Source organism: Ursus americanus, chromosome 17 (genome assembly GCF_024610735.1).
Source record: "Ursus americanus isolate L20-20 chromosome 17, mUrsAme1.1.p, whole genome shotgun sequence".
Lineage (NCBI taxonomy): Eukaryota > Metazoa > Chordata > Mammalia > Carnivora > Ursidae > Ursus > Ursus americanus.
In genome coordinates this window covers 55,675,878-55,699,583 of record NC_142143.1, presented here as the reverse complement: position 1 = coordinate 55,699,583, position 23,706 = coordinate 55,675,878, and the positions used below count along the sequence as shown (strand labels likewise).

Sequence of the window (23,706 nt, the reverse complement as noted above, 5' to 3'; positions counted from 1 at the left end):
TCTTAAATTTCCAGCGGTCACCGTGGGAAAGAAAGGGAGAGGCCAGTCAGGAATGAAAAGTCTCAGCACTGCTTTCCTGACAAGAATGACCTGAGGGAATATGTAACCAGTTGGGTTTAGACGGCGAAAAGCGGCTACTCGTACAAATCCCTTCATGTAACAGTCACCCCACCAGAGAGCCATGCACCCCAACTGGGAGGCTTTATCAATTTAGGGCTAGGGAGAGAGGCAGCAAGTCCAACAGGGATGGAGCTTTGGCTTGCCTGTGTATCTTAGTATAGCTTTCCAAGTTTAGGAAGGATGAGAAAATGTGCAAAAAGGTCCTTCATTTAACTTGTTCCCCTCAACCCAGTCCCCAGTCTACTCAAGCACAGGCAGGAGAGGCCTAGGAATTTAGTAAGCCCCAATTTTCTAGAACTCACACCCAACACCTAAAGGATTCCCTGGGCTTATTCCACAAGAGACTCTCCAGAGAGAAAGAAAAGGAGTTGCTTGTTTAAAGGCTTGACACCTTCCCCTCTAGTCCTAGCCCCCCGTTTCCCAAATCTCTGGCCAGGACTGTCCCTTGGAATATGGCTACTTGCTGGGGGAGAAACTCATTTTCCTGAAGTCACTTATCCAAAAGAGATGCTGGGTACTATGTATATAAAAGCAAAAATAAATAAATATCAATGTCCAAAAAGGCTCTGTGAGTTAATTAAAACCACTCGCTTGTGAAACAGCCCGGGGGTGCTGCTGAGTCCCACGGGGGGCAGTGTCAGGGCCTAGGCCAGGGACTCCCAGAGCTCGCCTGAGCGGGGTGAGGTAGTATGAGTTACTGAGGTGCTACCTTGTGAATATGCAAGATCCGAGGGCCCTCTCCCTCCGGCCTGCTCTGGGCAAGAACCCCTCAAAGCCACTAAGAACGGAGCCAACCAGCCCCAAAGAGTGGGCTGACTCCATCCCAGCCACCTCCGGCGGGCCTGCACCAGCTGCCGTCCAATGGCGCCCCCTGGTGGCGATGCCATGACAGATCAGGATAAATTCCAGCAGGTCAAAGGTGAGCTGCCAAAGCTCCTGGCCAGTTAGCACAAAGTAAACAACAGGTTACCCGACTGGGACAGACAGACCGCACATCCCGCTACACACCACCAGTTACTCGGGTCCCTTCGATCCTGAAGGGCTCACAGTCCACCACTCTGCCACCCCATGGGGTCTTCTCATCTACGCCCCAGGGCAAACACACTTCTAGGTGGGAGACTGGATGTAAATTAAGGCAAGGCTGCTGCTGTCAGAGACATCCCCACCTCCCCACCAGGAAACTCAAGGTCGACGGAGGCAGCCGGATGACAGATGACTATATTAAAGTGGCTCCCTGTCCTCTTTGCCCCACAGGGAAGGCCTAACTAACCACCTGGGCTACCACTCCATAAAATCATATTTCTTTGGAATTGAGGAGAAAAGAGAAGCCTCCCTTCCTGTCCATCCAGGCTGCCACTTCCGGCGGCACCGCAGGACACCTCTTCTGACTGGCAAGGATTCGTCCCAAAGCTTTCTGACCTAAACAGAAAGCTCTGCCCCCAGTTTGGATCTAGCTGCCAAAAGATCTTACTGTCCCATCAGCAGATCAGAGCGTGGAAACGAGCAGGCACCTCCATCCCATTGCCTTCTCCCTGCTGAGGGCCGGGCCTGGCACCTGAGGTGAGCTGCCCTGTGGACTAGTCTTTTCTGAACGACCACATCCCCAAAATCTCTCTCATAGCTGGGTGTCCCAGTGGGAAATCCGGCAATAATCCCTACAGTGAAAACCTCTCTCCACCTCCTCTCTTCAGTGAGGCTGTTGGTTGGGTTCTTAGCAGCATAAAAACCTATCAGTAAACTAAAACTCGAGAGGCTCGGAAAGGGGATCTAGTCGGCACCAACCACCTGACCAGATCCCGCGACCAGCCTCCGAAGAATCAAAAACACGGCCCTTCGTGGGCAAGAACAGGTAAGGAGGTAAACATGATAGGGCCGTTGCTTCTCAGAAACAGTAACAGCTCGTGTGCTCTTTCTTCTTTTTTCTTCTTTAAACACAAGACAGAACAGACTTCCTAGCAAGGCAGAATCGAAACTTCGGCTGGAGAGGGACCAACAGCCACTAGAAAATCACCGTCCTGGCTGCCGCCCGGGAGCCCCCCCCCCAGCTCTGCGGGATGCAGTCAGCTGTCCGGGTTCTTGTCCGCCTCTTTGGAATGGATAATGTACATGAAGGTCTGCTCGATGGTGAAGTCGGGCGGGAGGCTGCCCTTGTGCACGCCCACGTGCTTGCTCATGAGGTTGAGCGTGGAGCTGTAGTGGCCGCACACCGTGCAGCGGTACATGAGCGCCCCCGAGTGTGTCTTCAGGTGGCACTTGATGGTCGAGCGGCCTCGGAAGAACTTGTGGCACACCTTACACTGGTACGGCTTCTCGCCCGTGTGGATCCGCCGGTGGTAGTTGAACTCGCTTGTGTGGGCAAACCTCTTGCCGCAGACCTTGCAGCTGTACTTGCTGCTCCCGGGCTGGCCCTGCAGCGCCAGCTCCTCGCTCAGGAACTCCTCCGCGGGCAGCTTCCGCTTCTGGAGAGCGGGGTGCTGCAGGCCAAAAGCAGGCCGGGCATCAAGGCCACTGTTGCACTTGTGCTGGCTGACGTGGTAGCGATAGGCGGCCTCCGACTTGAAGCTCTGGCTGCACAGGTGGCAGCGGAAGAGGGCGTCCTCCAGGCTTTGGTGCACGGCCATGTGCTTCTCTAGGAGGTGCCAGTCCACGAAGCTGTTCGCGCAGACGGAGCAGGAGAAGACCGAGACGCCCAGGTGGGACAGCGTGTGCCACATGAGGCTGCAGAGGTTGAGGTGGCGCTGGTCACACACGCTGCAGGCCTGGCCCTTCAGGTTTAGATGGTCGAGGATGTGCCCCCGGACCACATGGAAATCTCTGGCCAGCGCCTTCCCACAGGCAGCGCACTTCAACTCCGCGGAGGCTGCCCCCGAAAACAAACCCAGCTTCCCAGACAGGGGGTCGTTGGGGTGGACAATGATGTTGTTCTCAAATACCCCATCCCGTCGGTGGAGGGTCAGCTGCCACTGGGTAAAGAACTTCGTTTCACACATGTCGCAGGAGAAGAGGAAAATGCCAATGTGGGACAGAACATGGGTCACCCGGGAGTTTCGGTCCTGGAAGTGGGTCTCGCAGACCTTGCAGTTGCCCGTCAGCAGGTCCACATGGTCCCGAGCATGCTGGCGGATCAGCTGAATGTTGGGCTCTAGAACTTTCTTGCACACCTGGCAGGGCATGGCCTTATTCTCTCGGTTGTCATTCTCTCCAAAAGTCAGCTCGTCCTCACTGTCGTCACTCAACTCAATCACCTCCTCGGCTGTGCCTATCTCCTCGGTGGGGTCTTCAAACTGCAAGTCGTCATCCCCCAGGTCGTCCAGCTGGAGCTCATCCATCTGCCCAAAGCCCGGATCTTTGGAGTGGTCGCTATTGCTCAGACAGGAATTGGTCCCGGTGGTAATGTCAATTGCATTGTCAGGGCCGAAGAAGCTGTTTTTACCGAAGTCTCCATTGCTCTGAACTTTGTATGGCTGGCAGGAGCTCGTGCTGGTTTGGATGCCCATGCTGACGGTGCCTAGGACCGGCTGAGTCACCATACTAGGAACGGAGGTGAAAGGAGCAGGGGCATCGTGGTCTTCTGTCTTTGGCGGCAGGGGCTGCTGCGGCAGGGGCAGGCTATGGTTCGTGTCACCGGTGACATTTCTCTCTTCCTCTTTACAGCTTCCTCCAGCATCACCAGGTAACACATAGTTCCTATCAGGACCAAAGTGCTCCCCGCCCCCCCGGAGGTCTCCGAGGGCGTAGGCAGGTTCTGCTGAGCTACAGCTCTGGGTACCAGAGTGGCTCTCCCCGCTGCTGGCCAGGGGCTTGGCCACGGCAGTGCTCTCCAAGTCAGGAAAGGTGGAGTGACAGGCCCGCAGGAGATCCTCCATGCCCAGGCGCTCGGCCACCTCATAGATGACCCCAACATTGATCAGGTCTGTGAAGAGCTCTGATGTGTAGACAAAGCTCAGAATCTTCTCGAAGTTGGCGGGGGTGATGAAGTCCACCACGTAGGTCCTGGCAGCATCCAGCCCCGTATTCAGGAAGAGGTTCTGGAAGTAGCCAGCCGCGCAGGCCAGCACGGCTTTGTGGGCCGGGAAGGAGCGGCTCCCCACCACGATGGTGACATCGCACATGGTCTCCGAGAGCCGGCACTTGTTGAGTTCCTTCAGCAGGTTGTTGGGGTGGTTGGTGCTTTGCAGTTTAATCCTCATGCCCATCTTAGCAGCTCCTACGAGGTTGCCCCTCTATCAGCACAGTTCATCTGTGGACAGTAAAAGGAAGAGATGGATGGCCAAGTACATCCCTGCATGCGAGGAGCTCTGCAGAAGAAAATACCCCCAGTCTGAGTGTTTCCAAGCCCTGAGTGGGGAGCAGGAGCCAGCGGACAGGGCGAGCTGCTCCACGGTGCTGAGGGCAAGGACAAATGACGGGACAACTACCTCTCTCCCTGCATATTCCCAAAGACAGAGTCCTCACAACAAAACCCGAAAGTATTGAAAAAAAGTGTCACAGCGTCGTCTTTAAGAGTAGGCGAGAGAGGTGGCAGGCCTGGTTGGACAGAAGCTCGTGCCTTGGAGCCAAGCCAGAGGCAACCTCTCGGACACAATCCTTCACTTCATTGCCAGACAGCAGCCTCAAGTTAATCTCCTAATTTCTTCCCCAATACAAGCTTTCCTATCTCACTGAGTACATTCACTGCTCTTACAATGCCAGATGCCATACAGGTACTTCCAACACAATTACCAAAGTTCCGTTAGCTGCTGAAGGCAAGATAAGGTTGCTCTATCTTTTATTTTCTTATCAATGCTCTCTCCTTCCAGTCCCTAAATAAACCTCTTGCTCATTCATGATCTCTCCCTACCCAAGCTACCTGCCTATTCTCGTCTTACCATAACCCAGAGCCATCCAGATACTGCTCTGTCACCTTCTCCGTATGCTGTGGATGAAGCTAAAACGCTCAGGACCCGTAGGAATAAAGCAAAGTAGACTGCACCGGAGCATTTACTAGTACTGCAATATGCTTCTTTTTAACCACCCTTTTTGGGTTCTATGCATATGCAGACCAGAACTAAAAACACTTACTTGACGCCCTAAGAAGGCATCTAATTATATAGGCAAGACTCCTAAAAGCTTGCTGGATCCCACTTCCCCCCCTTTTCGAGTCCTGCATGCCTAAGGAAGACAAGCTAGCTGCGCTCTCCTTCAGTCTCACCACTCGCCCCGCGCAACACAGCCCCTTTCTCCACCTCACCGCCTTCTACAAACTCCTAACTTTTTCTGGGGTCCAAGAAGCTTCTGCGCATTATTGGGATACCACTGAAGCATCTCCCGGGCCCTGGTGGCCACACATCAGGTCGGGACACTGGGAAGCCTGAGTGGGGGGGTGGGAGGGGGGCAGATCGGGAACTTCCGAGAAGGCGCCTCAACAATCCCGTGGTGCCGCAGTCTCCCCTCTGGAGGGTCGAACCCAGGAAGAAGGGCGTGGGATCGGGCTGGGGGGCTCCATCTGGGGGCCACCGAGCACCTCGGGCCCTCCCCAGACGGCGGGGGATTCCCCCCGGGGCGTCTCCGGGGGTGCCGGGCCGGACGGGAGCGCAGGGATGGGTGGCGGGACCGGCCGGGGTGGGCGCGCGGCCGGGGACGATGGGTCCGGCCGAGGGGAGCGGGCAGGAGGGAGCCCAGCAAGAGCGAGAGAAAGGCCGGGACGGGGGTCGGGCCTCGGCCAGGGGCAGCCCTCGGCCCGGCCTCGCTTACCCGGCTCCGCGGGGCCCGAGCACCATCGCCGCCGCCGCCTCACACAAAGGCCCCGGCCCGCCGTGCCCGGCCCGACGAGGAGGCGGCGCCGCCGGCCGCGGCCAGACTCTCCATCCGCCGCGCCGCTCGCCGCGCCGGCCCGGGCCGCCCCCGCCGCCCGGCCCGCAGCGCCCCCCGCCGTCCCGGAGGAGGCAGCGCCCCCCGCCGCTCGGCCGCAGCGCCCCCAGCCGCCCGGGAGGAGGCAGCGCCCCCCCACGGCGGGGCCGGGAGCCGGGCGGGCGGACCCGGAGCCCACCCCCACCCGTCGAGACTCCGCCCGCCCCTAGCCGCTGGGGGTCCTGCCACCGCGCTCCTGGGGACCCCCGCCCAGGCCCCACCTCCCACTCCCACGCGGCCCGGGGACCGCCGGCCTGGCCGCGGCGCGAGCAGCTGCGGGGACCTTCCCAGCCCGCGCAGCCCCGGTTTTTCTGAAGAGCCCTGATCTACCAGGTGGGGGGCCATTCCCTCCTCACTCTGGGACCTGGATAAGTGAAAAGCCCCATCCCGAGTCTAAACTCTCATCCTCTACCCTGTCTACGTCTCAGAATCCCAGAAGCTTCTCAAAACGTCCACTCTCGTAGTTTTGCAGAAAAAGGTAAAAATGAAGTAAGATTATTTAACTTGCGAGCGCCCGGGGCTGAGAGCTTCCTGAACACAGGGATCTGCGCTTCTTGATACTACTCGCGGCAGTGCTCACCACAGACTCCCTGGCCCCTGTGATAGGTGCTTAATAAAGCCCGCTCGAGAGAATGAACAAATGAACTAGCGCCTGAGGTCTGGCCCCCGGTACGCCCCCTCTGAACAATCGCTGATGCCCCTCCTCCCACCTAGGCGGCCAAAGGAAGGAATTCGCAGGATCCCACTGCACCTCGGGAGCCCAAACCTGTTTCCTGCAGCCTGTCCTCCCTGAAGGCGAGCAGGACTTGCCACCCCAAATCCGACTCTTTGGCATAAGGATTATTTTAGGCTGCTTGGTTGTTATTGTTGTTGTTTAAGATTTTATTTATTTGAGAGAGCAGAGCACACACAGTGAGCGAGAGCACACAGTAAGTAGGGTGAGGGGCAGAGGGAGGAGCAGACTCCCCGCTGAGCAGGGGGCCGGATGCGGGGCTCCATCCTGGGACTCCTCAGGACCTGAGCCGAAGGCCCACGCTTAACTAACTGAGCCGCCCAGGTGCTCCTAGGCTGCTTATTTTTTAAAAAACAGCAGACACAGGAGAAGCTCTGAAAACAGAACAGAAGTTACATTTATAAGGGAAACCTCCATTTGTAAGGGTGTCTCCCTCTCCATACCAGGAAGAGAGGGATGACTTAAATCTCCAGAAACTGTCACCAACGGAGAAGGCAGGGACTTCAGTATGCATAACAACCATCCCCTTATTTACCGTCCTTGGCCTGAAAACTCCCCACTCCCAGTATCTCCTTTTGTCGTTAGCTGGAGATGGTATTTAAGGTGGTGGCTCAGGCCATTTTAAGGGAATTACTCAGTTGTCCTGAGCTTCTCCCATGTATATAGGAAGTATACTTGTTACTAAACTTCTGTTTGTTTTTCTCCTGTTAATCGGTCTTTTACTGTAGTGTGGTCACAACCAAGAACTTAGAAGGGTAGAGGGGGGTCACCTGGGTGGCTCAGTCAGTTAAGCGCCTGACTCTTGGTTTCAGTTTTGGCTCTGGTCACGATCTCAGGGTCCTGGGATCCAGCCCCGCATAGGGCTCCAAGCTCATGACTGGGGAGTCTGCTTGAGATTGTCTCTTTCCCTCTCCCTCTGCTCCTCCCCCCGCTCATTGTCTCTCTCTCTCTCAAATAAATAAATAAATCTTAAAAAAAAGAAGAAGAAGGGGGGGTAGGGGCGCCTGGGTGGCTTGGTTGGTTCACGCCCAGTGGGAAGCCTGCTTCTCCCTCTTCCTCTGCCTGCCGCTCCCCCTGCTTTGCGCTCTCTCTCTCTGTCAAATAGATAAATTAATTAGTTAATTTAAAAAAAGGGTAGAGGGAAAATTATTTTTCCTCCCTTACACCGCTGTTTCTAGAGCTCGGTTGTGCTGCTTCTCCCCGCCCCCGCCCCGCCCTTCTCCCTCGGCACCGCAGTTACCCTCCAAATCCTCTCCTCTGACACTCCTGCCTGGGGTTTGTCATCAAACCAAAACCACCTGCCCCGCCTGCCACCCCACCGCCAGCACTGCCACCAGAGACGTTAGAAGTCATGGTCACCCCCTGTCCCTCTTCAATCACAGGAACCCCTCAGGCTCTGGGACCCTTCTGTTTCAGCCTCTCTCCCATCACATTGTGTGGCTGCCATATGATAGAGGCGGCCCCGCACGAACCCTCAAGGCAGGCACACTGTAGAGTTCCATGATTCCTCGAGGGACGAACGGGAAGAGGACGCGCGGGATGTCGCCGAAGGATCTAAGACAGTTTGCCTGCTCAGCAACCTTCAGTTATCTTGATGCATTTGGGAGACTGTGTGTCCCCTGTTCCACGACCTCACTAACTGGTGGTAGGGAAAGCAAGCTTTATACCAAATGGTGCCAGTCATGTAATATTTATTAGCAAGGAAATACAGAAACAGCCATATGACCTTCTTGGAGTTTGGGGGGGCGGCAGGCAATCTCACTGAGCTCTCCCGTGGAAGGATTGTTTGGAAGCTGATACACGTTCCAATGGCTGGCCCAACCCCCATAGCTGGAGGAGGTGACCGGGTGTGCCCTGGAGTGGAACCGCGCGCAACTGACGGACTCCAAACCTCCAGCATGACTCTGACACGTCAGGCTGCAAGAGTCGTGGGCCTCTGCAAGCCTCCTAACCAACTGTCTTAACCCTCTCTGGGGTGTTGACCCCACTACATGTACTTCACGCGCTAAGAAACCCCCCAAAGGTATAGATTAAAGGTTATACTGTATATACTTGTGAGATTGTGATTTACAACAGGAAATATGTATTTGGTCTTCATCCCCATTTCTGGCAAAGAGCTCCTAAAACTGTTGGAACGTCCTATGTGATGAATATCGTAAAGGTGTCCTTTGTTATGTTATTGGGTGGCTTTGTGGAGGTTGAATCAATTGCCAATGATTTAATCAATCATAACTATGTCATGAAACCTCCAAAAAAACCCAAAAGGATGGGGTTCTGAGAGATTTCTGGGTTGACGAACACATGCAGGGTCGGGGAGAGGAGAGCAGTGCGCGCGGGGAGGGAGGAAGCTCCGCGCCCCTTTGCCTCGCCCTGTGCAGCTCTTCCATCTGGCTGTTCCGGAGCTGTGTCCTTTTGTTAACAAACTGGCGATTTAGTAAGTAAACAGGTTTTCCGAGTTCTGTGAGCCGCTCCCGCGAATTATCCAAACCTAAGGGGGAAGTCACAGGAACCTCCAGTCTGTAGCCGGTAGGTCAGAAGCACGGGGATCAACCAGACCTGAGACGGCATCTGAAGGGTGAGGGGCAGTCTCTTGGGACTGAGCCCTCAACTTGTGGAATCTGATAGAATCTCCGGGTTGATGATGTCATGGCGAAATCACCCCTCCACACACGTTAGAATTAGTCCATGGGACGCCTGGGTGGCTCAGTCGTTAAGCCTCTGCCTTCAGCTCAGGGCGTGATCCCAGGGTCCTGGGATCGAGCCCCACATCAGGCTCCTCTGCTGGGAGCCTGCTTCTCCCTCTCCCACTCCCCCTGCTTGTGTTCCCTCTCTTGCTGGCTGTCTCTATCTCTGTCAAATAAATAAATAAAATCTTAAAAAAAAAAAAAAAGGAATTAGTCCAGAACCTCTAAGACTGAAATCTTTTTAAAGTAAATCACCATGCAGCGCTCCTGGGTGGCTCAGTTGTCTAACTTTGGCTCAGGTCCCGGTCTCAGGGCCCTGGGATCAAGGCCCTGCCTTCACCTCCTGCTCCTCGCTCAGCAGGAGTTCTGCTTGTCCCTCTCCCTCTGCCCACCATCCCCCTCCCACTTGGGTGCGCGTGCGCTCTTGCTCTCAAATAAATAAACTATTTTTAAAATAAATAAATAGAGTAAATCATCATGCAACCTAGTAACACACACGCGCGCGCACACACACACACACACACACACACACACACACACACAAAGCTAAATGGAGAAGAGGCAGAAATTCGGTCAAGGTCTTTTTGGCCAGGTCTCCTTAGGCACCAACCTCTTTACAACAGGAAGAGGAGAGCCAGGATTCCTATACACAGTCTTCAAGTACAAAAACAGGAATCTGGCTTAAAATTTCGCTTCATTTTGCCTGGAAGCCCCAGGACTGCAATTTTTGTCGGTCCCACCAGAGAGCAACCTTTCTGCATTTATGCTCCTACGTGGCAAAGCACTTGAGTCATCTCAGCACACACGCCCATCTCCCAAGTCAGAGCAGAACCAACTCTGGACGATTTCATGACCTAAATAAATCCCCCAGACTCTGCACAAGTTACCCTACTTTAAAACCCTCTAGATAGGTAATTTTGAAGAGCCAACACAATGACTCACTGAAGAAAGGCTTAAGACTCTGGTAAGATCATTCTTTGACCTTTAGCAATAAACCTGACCCAAAGGATACGGAGTTGAGCTTTCTCTCTTCCCCCATCCCCACTGTGCAGCCGTGGGTCCAAAGTTGCTCCATGCAGGTTCTGGGAAGAGAGAACTTTCACTGGGGTGAAGGACCTGGAGGAAGCGACCTCTGGCTCCCTGGCGCTGTCTCTGCACTGCCTTGGGAGAGAGAAATATCAGGGCAGTCGAGGCACAGCCAGGCCCGCACCAGGCTAAACTAAGGAGTCTGCAGATTTCCCAGGCTGTTCCCCTAGGGTACAGAACACCCCTTGGGATCCCTGGGCTGTGATAGTTGGCATGTCAGATAAACCAAAGACACGCACACACCTCATTTCAGTGCCTTACATATTCTGCGGACGGACTGCTAGACCAGCGTTTCAGGGGCCAGTATCAGCTGCATTGTAGAGGAGTCGGAAACCAAAGTTTTCCCTTTAAAATAACTAAGATGGCCAGCTAACACAGCAGAAGATATCTGCTGCCTTCTTTCTTGGTCTCTGTAGTAACTTCCCCACCCACACCCCATCCTAGCAAGACCAAGTGTTGTTTGCTTGTCCACAGCCCTGCTACACCATAAACAGTGTATATGGGTCGCCATCTCGTTCCGTGACCTGTTACAGGACCCCTGCTTGACATTTGCAGACGGAGAAATGGTACAGCTCTGTAGATTCGTCCTCCTCTGTGGCTGGATCCTTGCACAGCCCTGCCCCCCACCCCCACCCTTCTCTAAGTAGAGTCAGATTCAGGGATTGATGTCTCCTAGACTCATCCTTGAAATACAGACAAGCCATTCAGAATATGTTCTTCTTTTATCTGAAGCTAGTCTGTGAAAGTCTTTGAGTGCTAGAAACCATCTTCCAAATTCATTCATTTATTTTTTAATTACTAAATAAGTCTTCCAATACTAATTATATGAAGCACTGACCAAGGCACTGTTGGGAAAATCCATATGTGTACAAAATAAAGATGCTTCCATTTGTATATGATACATGCATGTGTGCATATCATACGTGTGCATGTGTGTATGATGTAGCTGGCAGAGTTGAGGAAGAGAACCCCCCCCCCACCAGCCAAACAAATACAACACTCTAGGTCATATGTGAAAATCCTTTATTGTTGAGGAGTAGAGAGAGACGTCATATTTTTAATGGAGGACACTCCAGAAACCCAGGGGAATGCAAGTCAATGCCCACGGGGACCGAGGATGCTCATTCTGCGGTTTCTACATCACGGTGGGGTAGAGAGATGGGGAAGGAGTCAAGGCACAGGAGCGTTACAAGGATGGGGGAAAGAAGGGGAAATAGGAGCACGTGCAGCTGGGGGTTGGGAGGGGGTGACAGGTATCTTCATGATGCAGCCCAGGGGTCCAGAAGTGGAGTGCTGAGGACCAAAAAAAAATGATATCACATCTTCTGTCTCGTAAGACTCTCATAAAACCGACCACCAGCTGGGGAAGCAGGGGGGTGGTGTGGGTGGATATGTAAGGGAGGAAGAGCGAGAGCCTTTGAACTAGCCTGTGTGTAGCCTCTGAACTAGAGGAGTGAACCCTTCCAGCCTCAGGAGCGTGCCTCTTCCCAGCTGCATGTTTATCGTGCTACTTACAAACACCCATATGCAAGGTCTGTGGTCCATGCAGGAGGATGTAGCGACAGGGTTCCTATCATCCTCGCATCCCTATGAGTCAGGCACACGCACAGCCCCATTCAAAGTGCCCGGGTGAGCTAATGCTCCCCCAGGCTCACCCATGCCCTCCTCCTCTTTCCAGAAACCTCCCAGAGGAAGCGCAGGCCCAGGGATCACTTCCTTTGTTAGCAGATTCACATGAATGAAAGAAGATGACCCAATGATCTGTGTTGATCCATCTCATCTAATCTCCTTTAAATGCCGGCCCCCAGGGACTTTATGTGCTGTTTTTCTGGGCACCTAACAGGTTGAGCGTGGTTCTTCAGTGGTGAGATGACGAAGGCTGCAATTATGCGACCGGCCCCTCTGAAAGAGCCTGGATTCACCAGCGAGCATTCAAAGTAGATTTCCACAATGCACTTGTTTCCACCATTTGTATAAAATACTATGGCAAAATTGCACTGTAATTATCTTTATGGCCGATGCATAACGCAGGGGGAGAGTATGTCATCCAGACAGAGCTGCCCGTATAATTATCTGGCGGTCGGCAGGACTGAAATAACCATCTAATGAGAGCGAAATGATACGGTAAGTACCATGTAATCAGCGAGTTACGGTTATTACGGCTCTTTGTGCCCTCTCACCCAACACTGAATGGGGGGCTAGACCTACTCCCCGGGCCCAGAGAGCCATGCACAGGCAGCTTCATCGAGAGCCATCGAGAACTCTTGCTCCTTTGGTCTCCCCTGAGAGCAATGGCTGTGGGTAACAGGGACACAGGGAGAGAGGCAGGAGTCTCTCCGTGCTAACACAGACCTCCCAACCCCTCTCTTTTTCTCCTCTCACACCGTCCATCTTGAGAAGCTAATGCAAAGAGAGCTGTCCTATCCGTTGGGCTGCTATTGCTGTGTGGGGGAAGATGGGGTTGAAATGGAAGTTTCCATGTTTTGACTAGACGCTTCCCTGGGGACTCTCATACTCGCATACCAAGTGAGAGATCTGTCAGCCCACTCAAGCCCGGGGTCCAGCCCAGACAGCTCTACAGCAGACAGAACAGAGCCAGCCAGTGGGAACACTGCAACATGACCCACACTTCCCAGACCACAATAATCAAAACACTGCCAACTCACAGCCCATGCACCATGTGCCAGGCACCGTCTCGAGCACTGTACCTGTGCTCCACCCTCCAAACCACAACCTGCCAAATAATATTATCACCCCCATTTTCCAGATGAGGAAACGAGGCACAGAAGGGTTATGTAACTTAGCCACGGGGACACAGCCAGTGAGCTGCAGATTCAGGATTCAAACTCAGGCCATGCTCTTAGCCATTACACTACACACAGCAACTAAGGTATGGTTTCTAGTTACTCCCCATTAAATTTCAGAGTTCCTTGCATTTCTTCCTAAATCACTCTTGTGAAGAATTACACACTAGACCCAGTCACCTGAAATAGTGAATGATCTGAACGGTTTTTGCCCACCTAGGAGGCAGGACGCTGTAATTATCAGATGATGGCCTGTCCGTCTTGTATACAGATAATGGGAGAACGGAACCCGAACGACAGAAATTGACCATCGAAGAAGCCACAGAGGAAACCCCTTGCTCCCCATGTCCCACCACTCACGCCTGCTCAAGAGTCAGCCAGGGTCCGTGATACTGGGGAAAGAGATGGAAAGTGGGGCCCTTGTGCGTGCACTTGTGTGCGTGTGAGTGCGCGTGTCCTTGCAGACAAGTATGCCCTCTGAGCGGTGGTGTGTTTGACCAACGGTGCTGGGCACTGACAGTGCGTTTTAGGGCAAATGTATGAGTGTTAATGTCTGTAGAGTCAGAGGAAATGCCTCTCTGGCAACCCCCCTACACAGAGTCCCCTCTCCTCTCCTAATCAACAATCCTTACCTCATTCCACACTGGGGGGATACTTGAGGGTGCCAAAGCTGGGGGTGTTCTCTTGGTTTACATCAATAGAAGGGTCTGCGTTAAAGTAAACAGTGTAGTTAGGAGGGATTTTTCTGAATGTGACCTTCACCCTGACCAACAGCAAAGGGCTAGCCATTAAGGGCAACGTTGGAAGACGGAGTTGGGAAGAAGAGGCACACCGTGTCTGGGAGATGGGGAGGAAGGACAGCCTCCCCCCAACTCTTTCCCAACTGCAGCAGATCTTATAAAGCTTTCTGCATTGTGTTCCCAGGGACAGCTGGACTGTGGATCCCACCTGATTGGGTAGAAGGGCTGAGAAACCCTCAGTATAGCTAAGAGAAGTCCTGTCTTTCCCTCCGGTGACGAATATCGGGCACTTGACCTCTGCCATATCTTTGCTAGTACCCTAAACCCTCCCACTGCACCTCCACACGTTCTTACCCGGCTGGATGTCCCTCTTGCCCATAAGTCCCACAAAGAAGTCGTGCATGTCACCTGTAGAAAGAGGGCCAACATTGCCAACAGTGGTAACGGGGGTAGGTAGGGGGATGGGGATGCACTCCCCCAGACATGTGTCAAGACTTCTGAAATTGGGCTTCTGGTCTTTGGTTCTTTATCATGCCACAGCCTGACTCTCCAGTTAGCAGGCTATCCCCAAAGCACACCCTCTCTGCCCACCTCTCCCGCCTCCACATTTCAAGAATTCTCTGCCCCCACAGGTGCCTGGCTTTAGAATCGTCACAGCCACCAAGAGATTCTCTTGGTTCCCAGTGACCAGCTGCTGGAGGGAGAGTCCACCCCGCTCCTCACACCTGTTTCCTCCTGGCTCCTGGTGACCTCTCACACCCGGGAAAGGCTGGCTGGGCAGTGACAGCTGGCATATGGTTTGTGCCAGCTGCGATGGGGCCAGCCAAAATAGTCACTGGGACCCATGCCCGTGGAACTGTAGCAAGCGGTCAGCAGAGACGGGGAGAAGACACTACTCACGTTTCTGGGGAAGTGGCGATTCCTTAGGATCTGTGAGAGCAAGAGCAGTGTGTCAGTGGGGAATGGACTCTGGAGAGTGACAGTCAGAGGGGGCTCAGAGCAAAACCCTCAATTATTCACCAAGCCATCTCCAGTCTCCAACCCACCCGAAGGCTCCTCCCAGGCCTATTTAATCATCAGAATCCTGCCCCTACCCCCTCTCCCCAGGGCTGCTTCCTACCCAGGCTAGCCTTGCTCAGCATTTTGAGCAATCCATCCAGAGAGACTGAGCGGCTGTCATAGAGTTTCCGGAGCAAGGACGGTGGCAACTTGTAGAGGTCCGAGTCCTTCTAAGGAACAGAAACAAAGAGGGCTGAGGTTGGAGGTTCACACCTAATCCACTCGCCCCTCCCCACTAAGAACAGCCTCTTCTTGAGCCCATCACAGGGCTTGATGGGCCTGTATCTTGACCTCCTGTATCTTTCGGAATCTTCTGGTTTTACGCTGGAAGAGATGTGGGCTCTCCAAGTGTGGTCCAGGGACCGGGAGCATCACTGCTGTAGGCTTGCTAGAAATACAGTTTCTAGAGGCACCTAGGTGGCTCAGTCAGGTGAGTGTCTGACTTGGGCTTGGGTCGTGATCCCAGGGCCCTGGGATCTAGCCCCACATCAGGCTCCAGGGAGTCTGCTTCTCCCTCCCCCTCTACCCCTTCCCCCTGCTCATGCTCTATCTCTCTCTCAAATAAGTGGAATCTTTAAAAAAATATATTAAAAAAAAAAAGAAATGCAGTACCTCAATCTCAGTCCTACCCCAGACCTACTGACTGAGACAGTCTGCATTGTAAGCAGGCCCCCGGTGACTGGGATGCACGGTTAGATGTTAGAAGTGCTGGAAAAGGGGGGAAAGGGAGCCCATTGGACATCCCTGGAGGCAGACCAACCATCCCGGTTTGCCTGGGACTGAGAGCTTTCCTGGGATGTGGGGCTTTCATTGCCTAAGCTGGTGGTCCTGGGAACACTGGGATAGTTGGTTCCTCTATCTCCCAAGCTCGAAGGGGACTGTCTGGGGCTCTCTTCCAACTACTGCCCCCTCTCTGTTCTCCTTCGCACGTCAGGAACCAGTTTGCCCCAGGATGTTGTTGCCCCACTATGTGAGTGAGCCATGAGTTCTAGGAAAGGCCCATCAGCTAGAGCAGCCGTCCCCTGTGCTCGATGGAGTCGCAGACACGCCTCAGCCCTGGGGAGGGGTGCACGGAGGCAGCAGGGCCCAGCGGCAATCCTGAACCACCCCCCCCCCCGCACTATGCTCCAGGGGGACATTTCTCTCCCTGTGCTTCCCACCATCTCTCACTCCCTTGCTTCTCCATGGGTTTCTGCCTCCGGTGGTCTCTCCCTCTCTCCTTTCTACACTGAATTTGGAATTTCTGGAAGACTGCGTGTTCAGAATGACTCCTCTTCTCCCCCACAAATGAACCCCATTCTGAGCCTGCTGCCAGGCAGGGGCTCTTCACTGCCTCGGTGACGTTTGTAGCTACTTGGGCGCAGCGGGATGGGTGGTAGGCACACGTATATCGTACCCTCACCTCACCCCAATGTCCCTCATCCTCACAGACCATCAGGGAGAAGGGGTGGGATGGCAATCTCTCCCTTTCATTGACCAAGAGTTAAAGGTCTTGAAGCAAGCTTGTCTCAGAAAAATATATCCAGATATTCTATCTCCAACTGGAACTTTGGGCTCCAAACATAGTGTCTAGCCCATATTTGGCACTCCTTGTGTATTTTTTGTATTTTTTAAAAGATTCTGTTTTTAAGTAATCTCTATACCCAATGTGGGACTCGAATTCACAATCCCCAAGATCAAGGGTCGCATGCTTTATCAACTGAGTCAGCAGGGCACCCCTATTTTTTGTATTTTTGTAAAGATTTTATTTATTTATTTGTCAGAGAGAGAGAGAGCACAGGCAGAGGGAGAAGCAGGCTCCCTGTTATGCAGGGAGCCCGATGTGGGGCTCAATCCCAGGACCCTGGGATCATGACCTGAGTGGAAGACAGAGGCTTAATCAACTAAGCCCCCCAGGCGTGCCTATTATTTGTATTTTTGAATCGGTTCTGGTCTTTTGGATCTGGTGCAACGGCCACCACCTGCAAGGCTGCCAGCCTGTCGTGCCCTGGGACACATATGGATGAAGACTGATTTGTCTCTTTGCCCTGCACACGGCTTCCTAGGCAGCCACTTTCCTCAAATTGTTCAAATATTCTGCCCACCTCCTGTAATGAGATGCTAAACAGATCTGAGCTGGAGAGGCAGTTAGACTTCACGCACTGAATTTGTAATAAGTTCCATCTATAATCGTCTTAAAAGCATGTGTACCAATGTAATTGCTGTCATTTCAAAACCTTGAAAAGACTTCCTCCCTGCTCTCCCTCTGTACCCCTTCACTGACAACTCCTGCTCTTTTTCTTAGAGAAACTTTGGAAATCAGGGCCCAGTCTGTGTTGTGGCCATTTTGCCCCCTATTCTGACTAAGCAGAGGCTAGAGTGGGGGCAAGAGAAAGGAAAGAAGGGGTTGGGGTCTCAGCAGCACCTGATGTTACTGGGGGTGGACGTGCAGGGTATGATAATGGAATTTATTTGAATTTTGAAAACAAAATAATATATATAACTGACAGGTAAAATAGCATACGAACGACCATTTGGGAGAGAATTTCTGACTGCGTGTCATCCCATCCAGGGAGTGGAGAGGATCTGCCCCCCTGCAAAAGGACAAAAACTGAGTGGTACCACCCTAGCTTACCCCTCCAGGATCCGGGCCCCAAGTCACGAATCAACCAACCGCAGAACATACTAGTAGGGCACTTTCTAGGTACAGGGCTATCACGGACACACAGAGGGACCGAGACACTTACAGACATACCTAGAGACAGTGCGAACATGACACCACCAGAGAGGCAGGGAAACCCGCCCTCTGATGGATCACCGGGGGAACTCCCAATCTGCCCGGCCCACCTTCTTCTCGACAGCTGTGGAACAGGCAGCGTGCGGGCTCTCGGGACATTGCCCAGTGCTCTGCCAGGGCGGGCACAGCTAGAGGGGGGCCTTACCTTGTTGTGGCCCCCACCAGGTGCCACCTGCTCCTGGGAGTCCTCACAGACAGCCCCCAGACTGCGAGCCAGGCTGATGGCCAGAATGGCTGCAAACAGCAGGGCCCTCCGCATGGTGCCTAGGAGGAGAGAGGGACAGGGCAGGACCGAGGGCAGAAGGGTACAGCACGCGTGCAGACGCAGGAGACGCTCTGTGACCAGCAGCCTGTCCTGACCCTGCTTCCCCAGCCCCCAGCTCTCCCATCTGAGCCCTGGTCCCGGGAGAGTAGCTCTGGGGAGGAGGGCCGGCCCTTGGGCTCATCCCCCATCACACATCTCCCCACACTGAGCACCTGGCCACGAGCCGTGTTGCAATAGGGCGAGACTGGTCCCCTCAGGACGATGGTAGGTTTCATAGGACACGCACGGGTCTGCCGTCTTAGTCAGCGTAAGGAGGGATCCTGGATTCTAGTTTCCAGCACTAGATAACCCAAGACTTCGGCAAAACTTTCTAGTATTGATAGAATCAGTCTGAACCCACAGGCTCCGAACATTACTGGTTCTCAACCCTATCGGCGCGTTCTGCTTCCCTTCCCCGTGCCCTGCTCCCGGATCGAAAGCTGCCACCTCTGTTCCCTCCTGTCCCTTGTTTCCCCCTAACTCTGGCCTCTGTCCTTTGGTGCCAGCTCCAGTCCATCCAACATTGTCCCACTCGTGCCTACCTGCGGAGCCTGGGGCGGAGGGTCTGACAGGATCAGGGAGCTGCCCGGGAGCAGTGCCCACTCCCCCACCACACGCTGGTGCTGCTGCTGGCTCCGTGAGGAGAGGCACGGAGTGGAGGGGATCTGAGGATGTGGCAGGAACTCCTGCCCAGCTCCCAGATAAAGGCTCTGGGAGGGTCTGGGGGAGCCGGGGGAGGGGCTGCGAATCACCAATCCCAGGGTGGCTGGAGGGGAGGGGGGGAGGCTGGTGGAGAAAAAGGAGGATATAGGCTGCAGGCACACACACACACACACACACACACACACACACACACACACACACACCCTGCTGTGTGCTGGAGTTACCCAGCAGCACACTGTCCAACAGCCCCTGAGCTGGGCACACTAGGGAATGACGTTGGTATGTTTTGTACCAAAATGTCCATGCTGGGTCGAGCTCAATAGGTGTGGTCCCTGAGTCTCTTTCTCCTCATTGTTCACCCACCAGCTCCTTGCCCTTTAAACCTGCAGACTCAACTGCCAGGCCGAAGAACTTCAGCAGGCGCTTCTCCGGCCTTCCTCACCACCAGGACGATCAGACTCAGGCCCTGAACACGGCAGCTGCGTCTGGTATCCCTTCCCGTCCTCATTTCTCCCTCTGCCTCCTTCCAGCTGCAGCTGACCCATCACCTTGGTTCTCAGGCCAAGTGAGGGTCTGTACTTCTCCCTGGCTACTCACGCAGAAACTTCCAGTGTTTGCCTCCCTCCACCACTTTGCCAGGGCTAATGCCTCCCCCCATGCCACTCCCTCTCCACCTCTGAATCAGCCCGATTTAGTTGAATTCCTCCAGAGTTCTAACTTCTATCCTTCCTGCGAGAATCTCGGGAAGGAGGAACAGAACACGGTGGCTGAGCTGTCATCCCCAATCCTCTCTCTGGCCCGGCCCAGCCCAGCCCAGCATTGATCTCTTTTTTTTTTTTTTTTTAAAGATTTTATTTATTTATTCGACAGAGAGAGACAGCCAGCGAGAGAGGGAACACAAGCAGGGGGAGTGGGAGAGGAAGAAGCAGGCTCATAGCGGAAGAGCCTGATGTGGGACTCGATCCCGGAACGCCGGGATCACGCCCTGAGCTGAAGGCAGACGATTAACCGCTGTGCCACCCAGGCGCCCCCCAGCATTGATCTCTTAATTGCTTTTCTTTTCTCACAGTTACCTGTTTTCCTCTCTCTAGTCGGCCTCCCTGCAGCCAGGGCAGCCTCTCCTCCGTTTCCCACTCTGCTGAAGGAGCTCGTGCTCCTCGCTTCCTGCCCAAGGTGGAGCCCCAGGGGAGAGCCAGAGTCAGAGTTGGGATGAAAGAGAACCGGAGAGAGGAGGGGACTGTGTGTGTGTGTGTGTGTGTGTGTGTGTGTGTGTGTGGAGCGCGGGCGGCAGAGTGAAAGCAGCTTCAGAGCCATTTGTCATTCCTATCATTTCCTATTTTTCAGGGGAGGAAACTGAGGCTCAAAAAGTTCAGTCCTGGGGTACCTGACTGGCTCAGTTGGGAGAACATGTGACTCTTGATCTTGGGGTCGTGAGTTCGAGCCCCACATTGGGCGTAGAGATTACTTAAAATTAAAAAATTAAAATTAAAAAAAAAGTTTAGTCCTGTGCTCCATGACATACAGCTACTGGAGAAGAGCCACAAATTCAGGGTGGTTTTTTTTTTTTTTTTTTTCACTCCAAACCTCCCCTTGGTTTTACTGCAAAGTATGAACTTTGACCTGCAAGGGAGCAGTTAACTCCCCCAGAGGGAGCGGTGGTCCCCTCTCCGAGAGACTGGAGGTTTGGGACCTTGCACTCTTCTCCATCTGAGGCTGTGAAGAGAACTTTGTGTATTTACTACAAAGACTCCCGCTCACCAACGTCTTCCCCAACCACCCTACTTAAAATGACCACCCTTTTACACTCCATATCCCCCTTCTGCTTCTTCTCTCCATCATTTATTACATCCCATATGCTCAGTGTTTCACTTACAGCCTGTCTACCCCACCCCCCACCAGAATGTCCCATTACGTTGGTAAGGACTAATATTATATATTTGTTTCCTAGTGGATCCCTAGCTCTATAGTGTTTGGCATATAGTAGGTGCTCAATAAAAACTTATTTATAAAAAAAAAAGGAAGCCTGAGGCTTCCTTCTTGCATTGCTGCCCCCAGTGTGGACCCTCCACAGAGCCTCTCAGGTGCTGCTAGGGTCCTGAATTGCTTGTCTCCCTACTCCACGCTCCCAACACCCTGCGCACCTTGGGACTTGGGCCATACTGAGAGAAGTCACTCTGCTTGCACATGGCCCCACGGTCACCCCTGAGTGAGGGCAGCAGCTGGGTCTCAAGGCCCTTTTATTATGTGAGAGGCTAGTGGGGCCTCATTGAAAGCTTCCCATTATCCAGGTAATGACAGCGCTGACCCTGGACCAGCACACGGGGTTAGGAGCCTTTGGTGGGATGAGGGGTAGAAGCTGGAGTCCATTTACATGTAAATGGCATGGCAGGTCAGGCCTTGGCGGAGCTCAGGCGCTGATCTCCCACCTCTTCTCCTCCCCCTCCCAGTCTGGAGAATGAGAAGGAAGTCCAGGCTAGGCAGGCTGGAGGGAAGGGGGGCGGCCGCGGAGGAGTGTTAGACTGAGGGCTGAGGACTAAAGCCTCCTGGGTCCCATCTCTGAGGCAGCCTCTCTCCACACCCCCCCCAACCCCTCCATCCCTGCCTCCACGCCCCAGTACCAGGAGGCAGGCCTTCAGCAAAGGCCCGGCATGAATAATGTCCTTTGATGATGCGGCATCTCACAGAGGACGGCAGGAGCCAAGGCTGGGGGGAGCAAGGGCATGGCAGGGAGAACTGATCACCCCTTGATCTCAGGGACTAGCAGAGACTTGAAAGAGCTAATGCTAAACTAAGCCAAGGTGAGGAAGGAGGGAAGCTTTGCAGGGTTGGGGCAGGCAGGGCTTCGTGTTGCCCACACGCCGTGTGCAAATGGCATGTAAAGCGTGCGTTGCCGCTGCAGAGCTCCTCCGTGGTTTTCCCTTTGACATTTTTCATTTGAGCCGCATCTCGGACAGCCGTCACGGGCCTAGAGGAGCGGGGTCCCTAGCAGATCCTCCCTCTGGAGCTCCCCCTCTTGGTTGCTGGGCTGGGCTGGGGATGAGGCCAGGGAAATGTGTGCTCCGCTGAGCTGAGAGGAGAGGGCGTTGGCCGCCGGTCCTGGGGGTGGAAGCGGAGGCTGATGAGTGTGTGCTGTGCGTGCAAGACGACCCGCATCTGTCCACCGCATGCACAGCTGGGATGCGACATGGCGACTCCCCCAATGTCCTGGAGGGGTGCGGCGGGCTGGGGAGAGAGGGACCGGGCCCTATAGGACCCTAGGTGGAGACAGCAGAAAAGAAAGGGAGGGTGGCAGCTTCTGTCCTGCAGCCAGGCGACAGCTGGCCAACTCCCCTTGATGAGGAACTGGAGGAGCCCCCGGTAGCCCGCAGAGCAGACGGGCTGAGCCGGGAAGACGGCACTGGAGCTGCTGGGAGCTGAGGCTCTAGAAGGGCTCCTCACGAGGGCTGGGGTCTTCCAGGCCGGCTTGTGCCCCTCAGAGAAACAACCCAGACTCCGCGAAGGCTGGACCGGCCGAGCAGGGAGGCAGCTTCTCCCCGCACGATGGGGCCAAATGCAGCCGTACAGCGCAGGTGGGGCGACCAGGTGGGGCGACGGAGCCCCTAGAGGCTTCGGGGGAAGAAAACACCCCCTCCTTGGCCCCAGGAGAGAAGGGAGGCAGAGACAGGAAACACGGAGGGAGGCACAGAGAGGAAAGCAGAGGAACCCTCACCCTGCCTCGGACTAGTGTCAGTCCACATGACGGCTGGGGGAGGACAGGAGGGAGATGGGGACGCCAGCCCCCCCCCCCAGTCCAGACAGCTGCCAGTGCCTCCAGCCCGGGGAAGGGAAGCAGGATGGCGAGCAGCAGCTGCACATTCTCCTGAAATTGCTTCTGAAAATGACCAGACACTTCACTGGGAAAGTGACGACAATTTGGGCCCTGGGAGCAGGAGATGAGGCGGGAGAGCGGGGGCGGTCAGGCTCTGGTAACCACCCCCCTCTCGCCACACAGGATCTCCTCGGCCTTGATTCTGAGAAGCGGGAGGGGGGAGCGGGGGGGGTGGCGGAAGGCTGCTGGGAGCCTGAGTTCCCCTCTCTGAGGACACAGCCCCCATCCGCCTGGGAAGAGCTGACTCCCTGGGCCCTCTCGCAGCCCGGAGTGGGGTGCGCCAGAACACGGGCTGGTGCTCAGAGAGCCAGATTAATCTGCAGGCAAGAAGAGAAGCTAATCAGGTCTCCCGCCGGCATGATCACCTGGGGCGGTGAGCTGCCTGCCGGCGATAGAAGCTCTGGAAGCTCCAGGTGGAGGGAAACCCCAGCCTCGAGGCACAGAGAGCTCAGTGGTGGAGACAGGGAAGAGGCAAGGAAGGTAGGGATGGCGAAAGGAGGGAGAGACAGCCAGACACAGGAACAAAGGCAGCCATTTGTACGCTCGCACAGAGCACACATCCACGTTTTACTGCAAACACAGGAGCTGCTTCTTCCCTGAAGGTAGAGACAGGGGTGGGAGAGCCTGAGACAAGCAGAGTCTATAAGGAAACAGGTATTAAGGGAGAGGGGAGACATACAGAATGTTATACAAGATATTACGTATTGATATTAGAGCCCACAGAAAAGGGGACAACGAGATGGTGTGAGACAGTTGAAAATCAAGAAAAAAAATAATGGCGATGACACGAGGAAAATAAACGAAGACAAGGGGGGGCCAGTCATAGGGATGGGAGAGTCTGGGTCCAGGAGTCTCTCCCCCACCCCCCTCAAGTGCCACCAGCTGCCGGCCCCAGCTGCAGGGCAGTGATTAGCAAGACAACTGTTGGCAGCAGCCTGGCACCTCTGGTGTAGGAAAGGATGGGGATGCTGAGGGGCAGA

The 23,706-nt window shown here is 54.4% G+C and overlaps 2 protein-coding genes across 2 annotated transcripts; both read right to left on the bottom strand.

Moving 5' to 3' along the window:
* Positions 1-655: 655 nt before the first annotated feature.
* On the bottom strand, positions 656-5,978 carry ZBTB39 (zinc finger and BTB domain containing 39). Its single transcript, XM_045789800.2, has 2 exons — positions 5,854-5,978; positions 656-4,360 (listed from the first exon to the last, which is right to left on the bottom strand). The coding sequence occupies exon 2, from the start codon at positions 4,314-4,316 to the stop codon at positions 2,181-2,183; it is 2,136 nt and encodes a 711-aa protein (XP_045645756.1). The 5' UTR covers positions 4,317-4,360; positions 5,854-5,978; the 3' UTR covers positions 656-2,180.
* Positions 5,979-11,518: 5,540 nt separating this feature from the next.
* Positions 11,519-18,879, bottom strand: TAC3 (tachykinin precursor 3). The gene is made up of 7 exons (XM_045789957.2): positions 18,738-18,879; positions 18,037-18,155; positions 15,177-15,285; positions 14,957-14,986; positions 14,411-14,464; positions 13,949-14,023; positions 11,519-11,805 (listed from the first exon to the last, which is right to left on the bottom strand). The coding sequence occupies exons 2-6, from the start codon at positions 18,148-18,150 to the stop codon at positions 13,950-13,952; spliced, it is 381 nt and encodes a 126-aa protein (XP_045645913.1). The 5' UTR covers positions 18,151-18,155; positions 18,738-18,879; the 3' UTR covers positions 11,519-11,805; position 13,949.
* Positions 18,880-23,706: the final 4,827 nt, after the last annotated feature.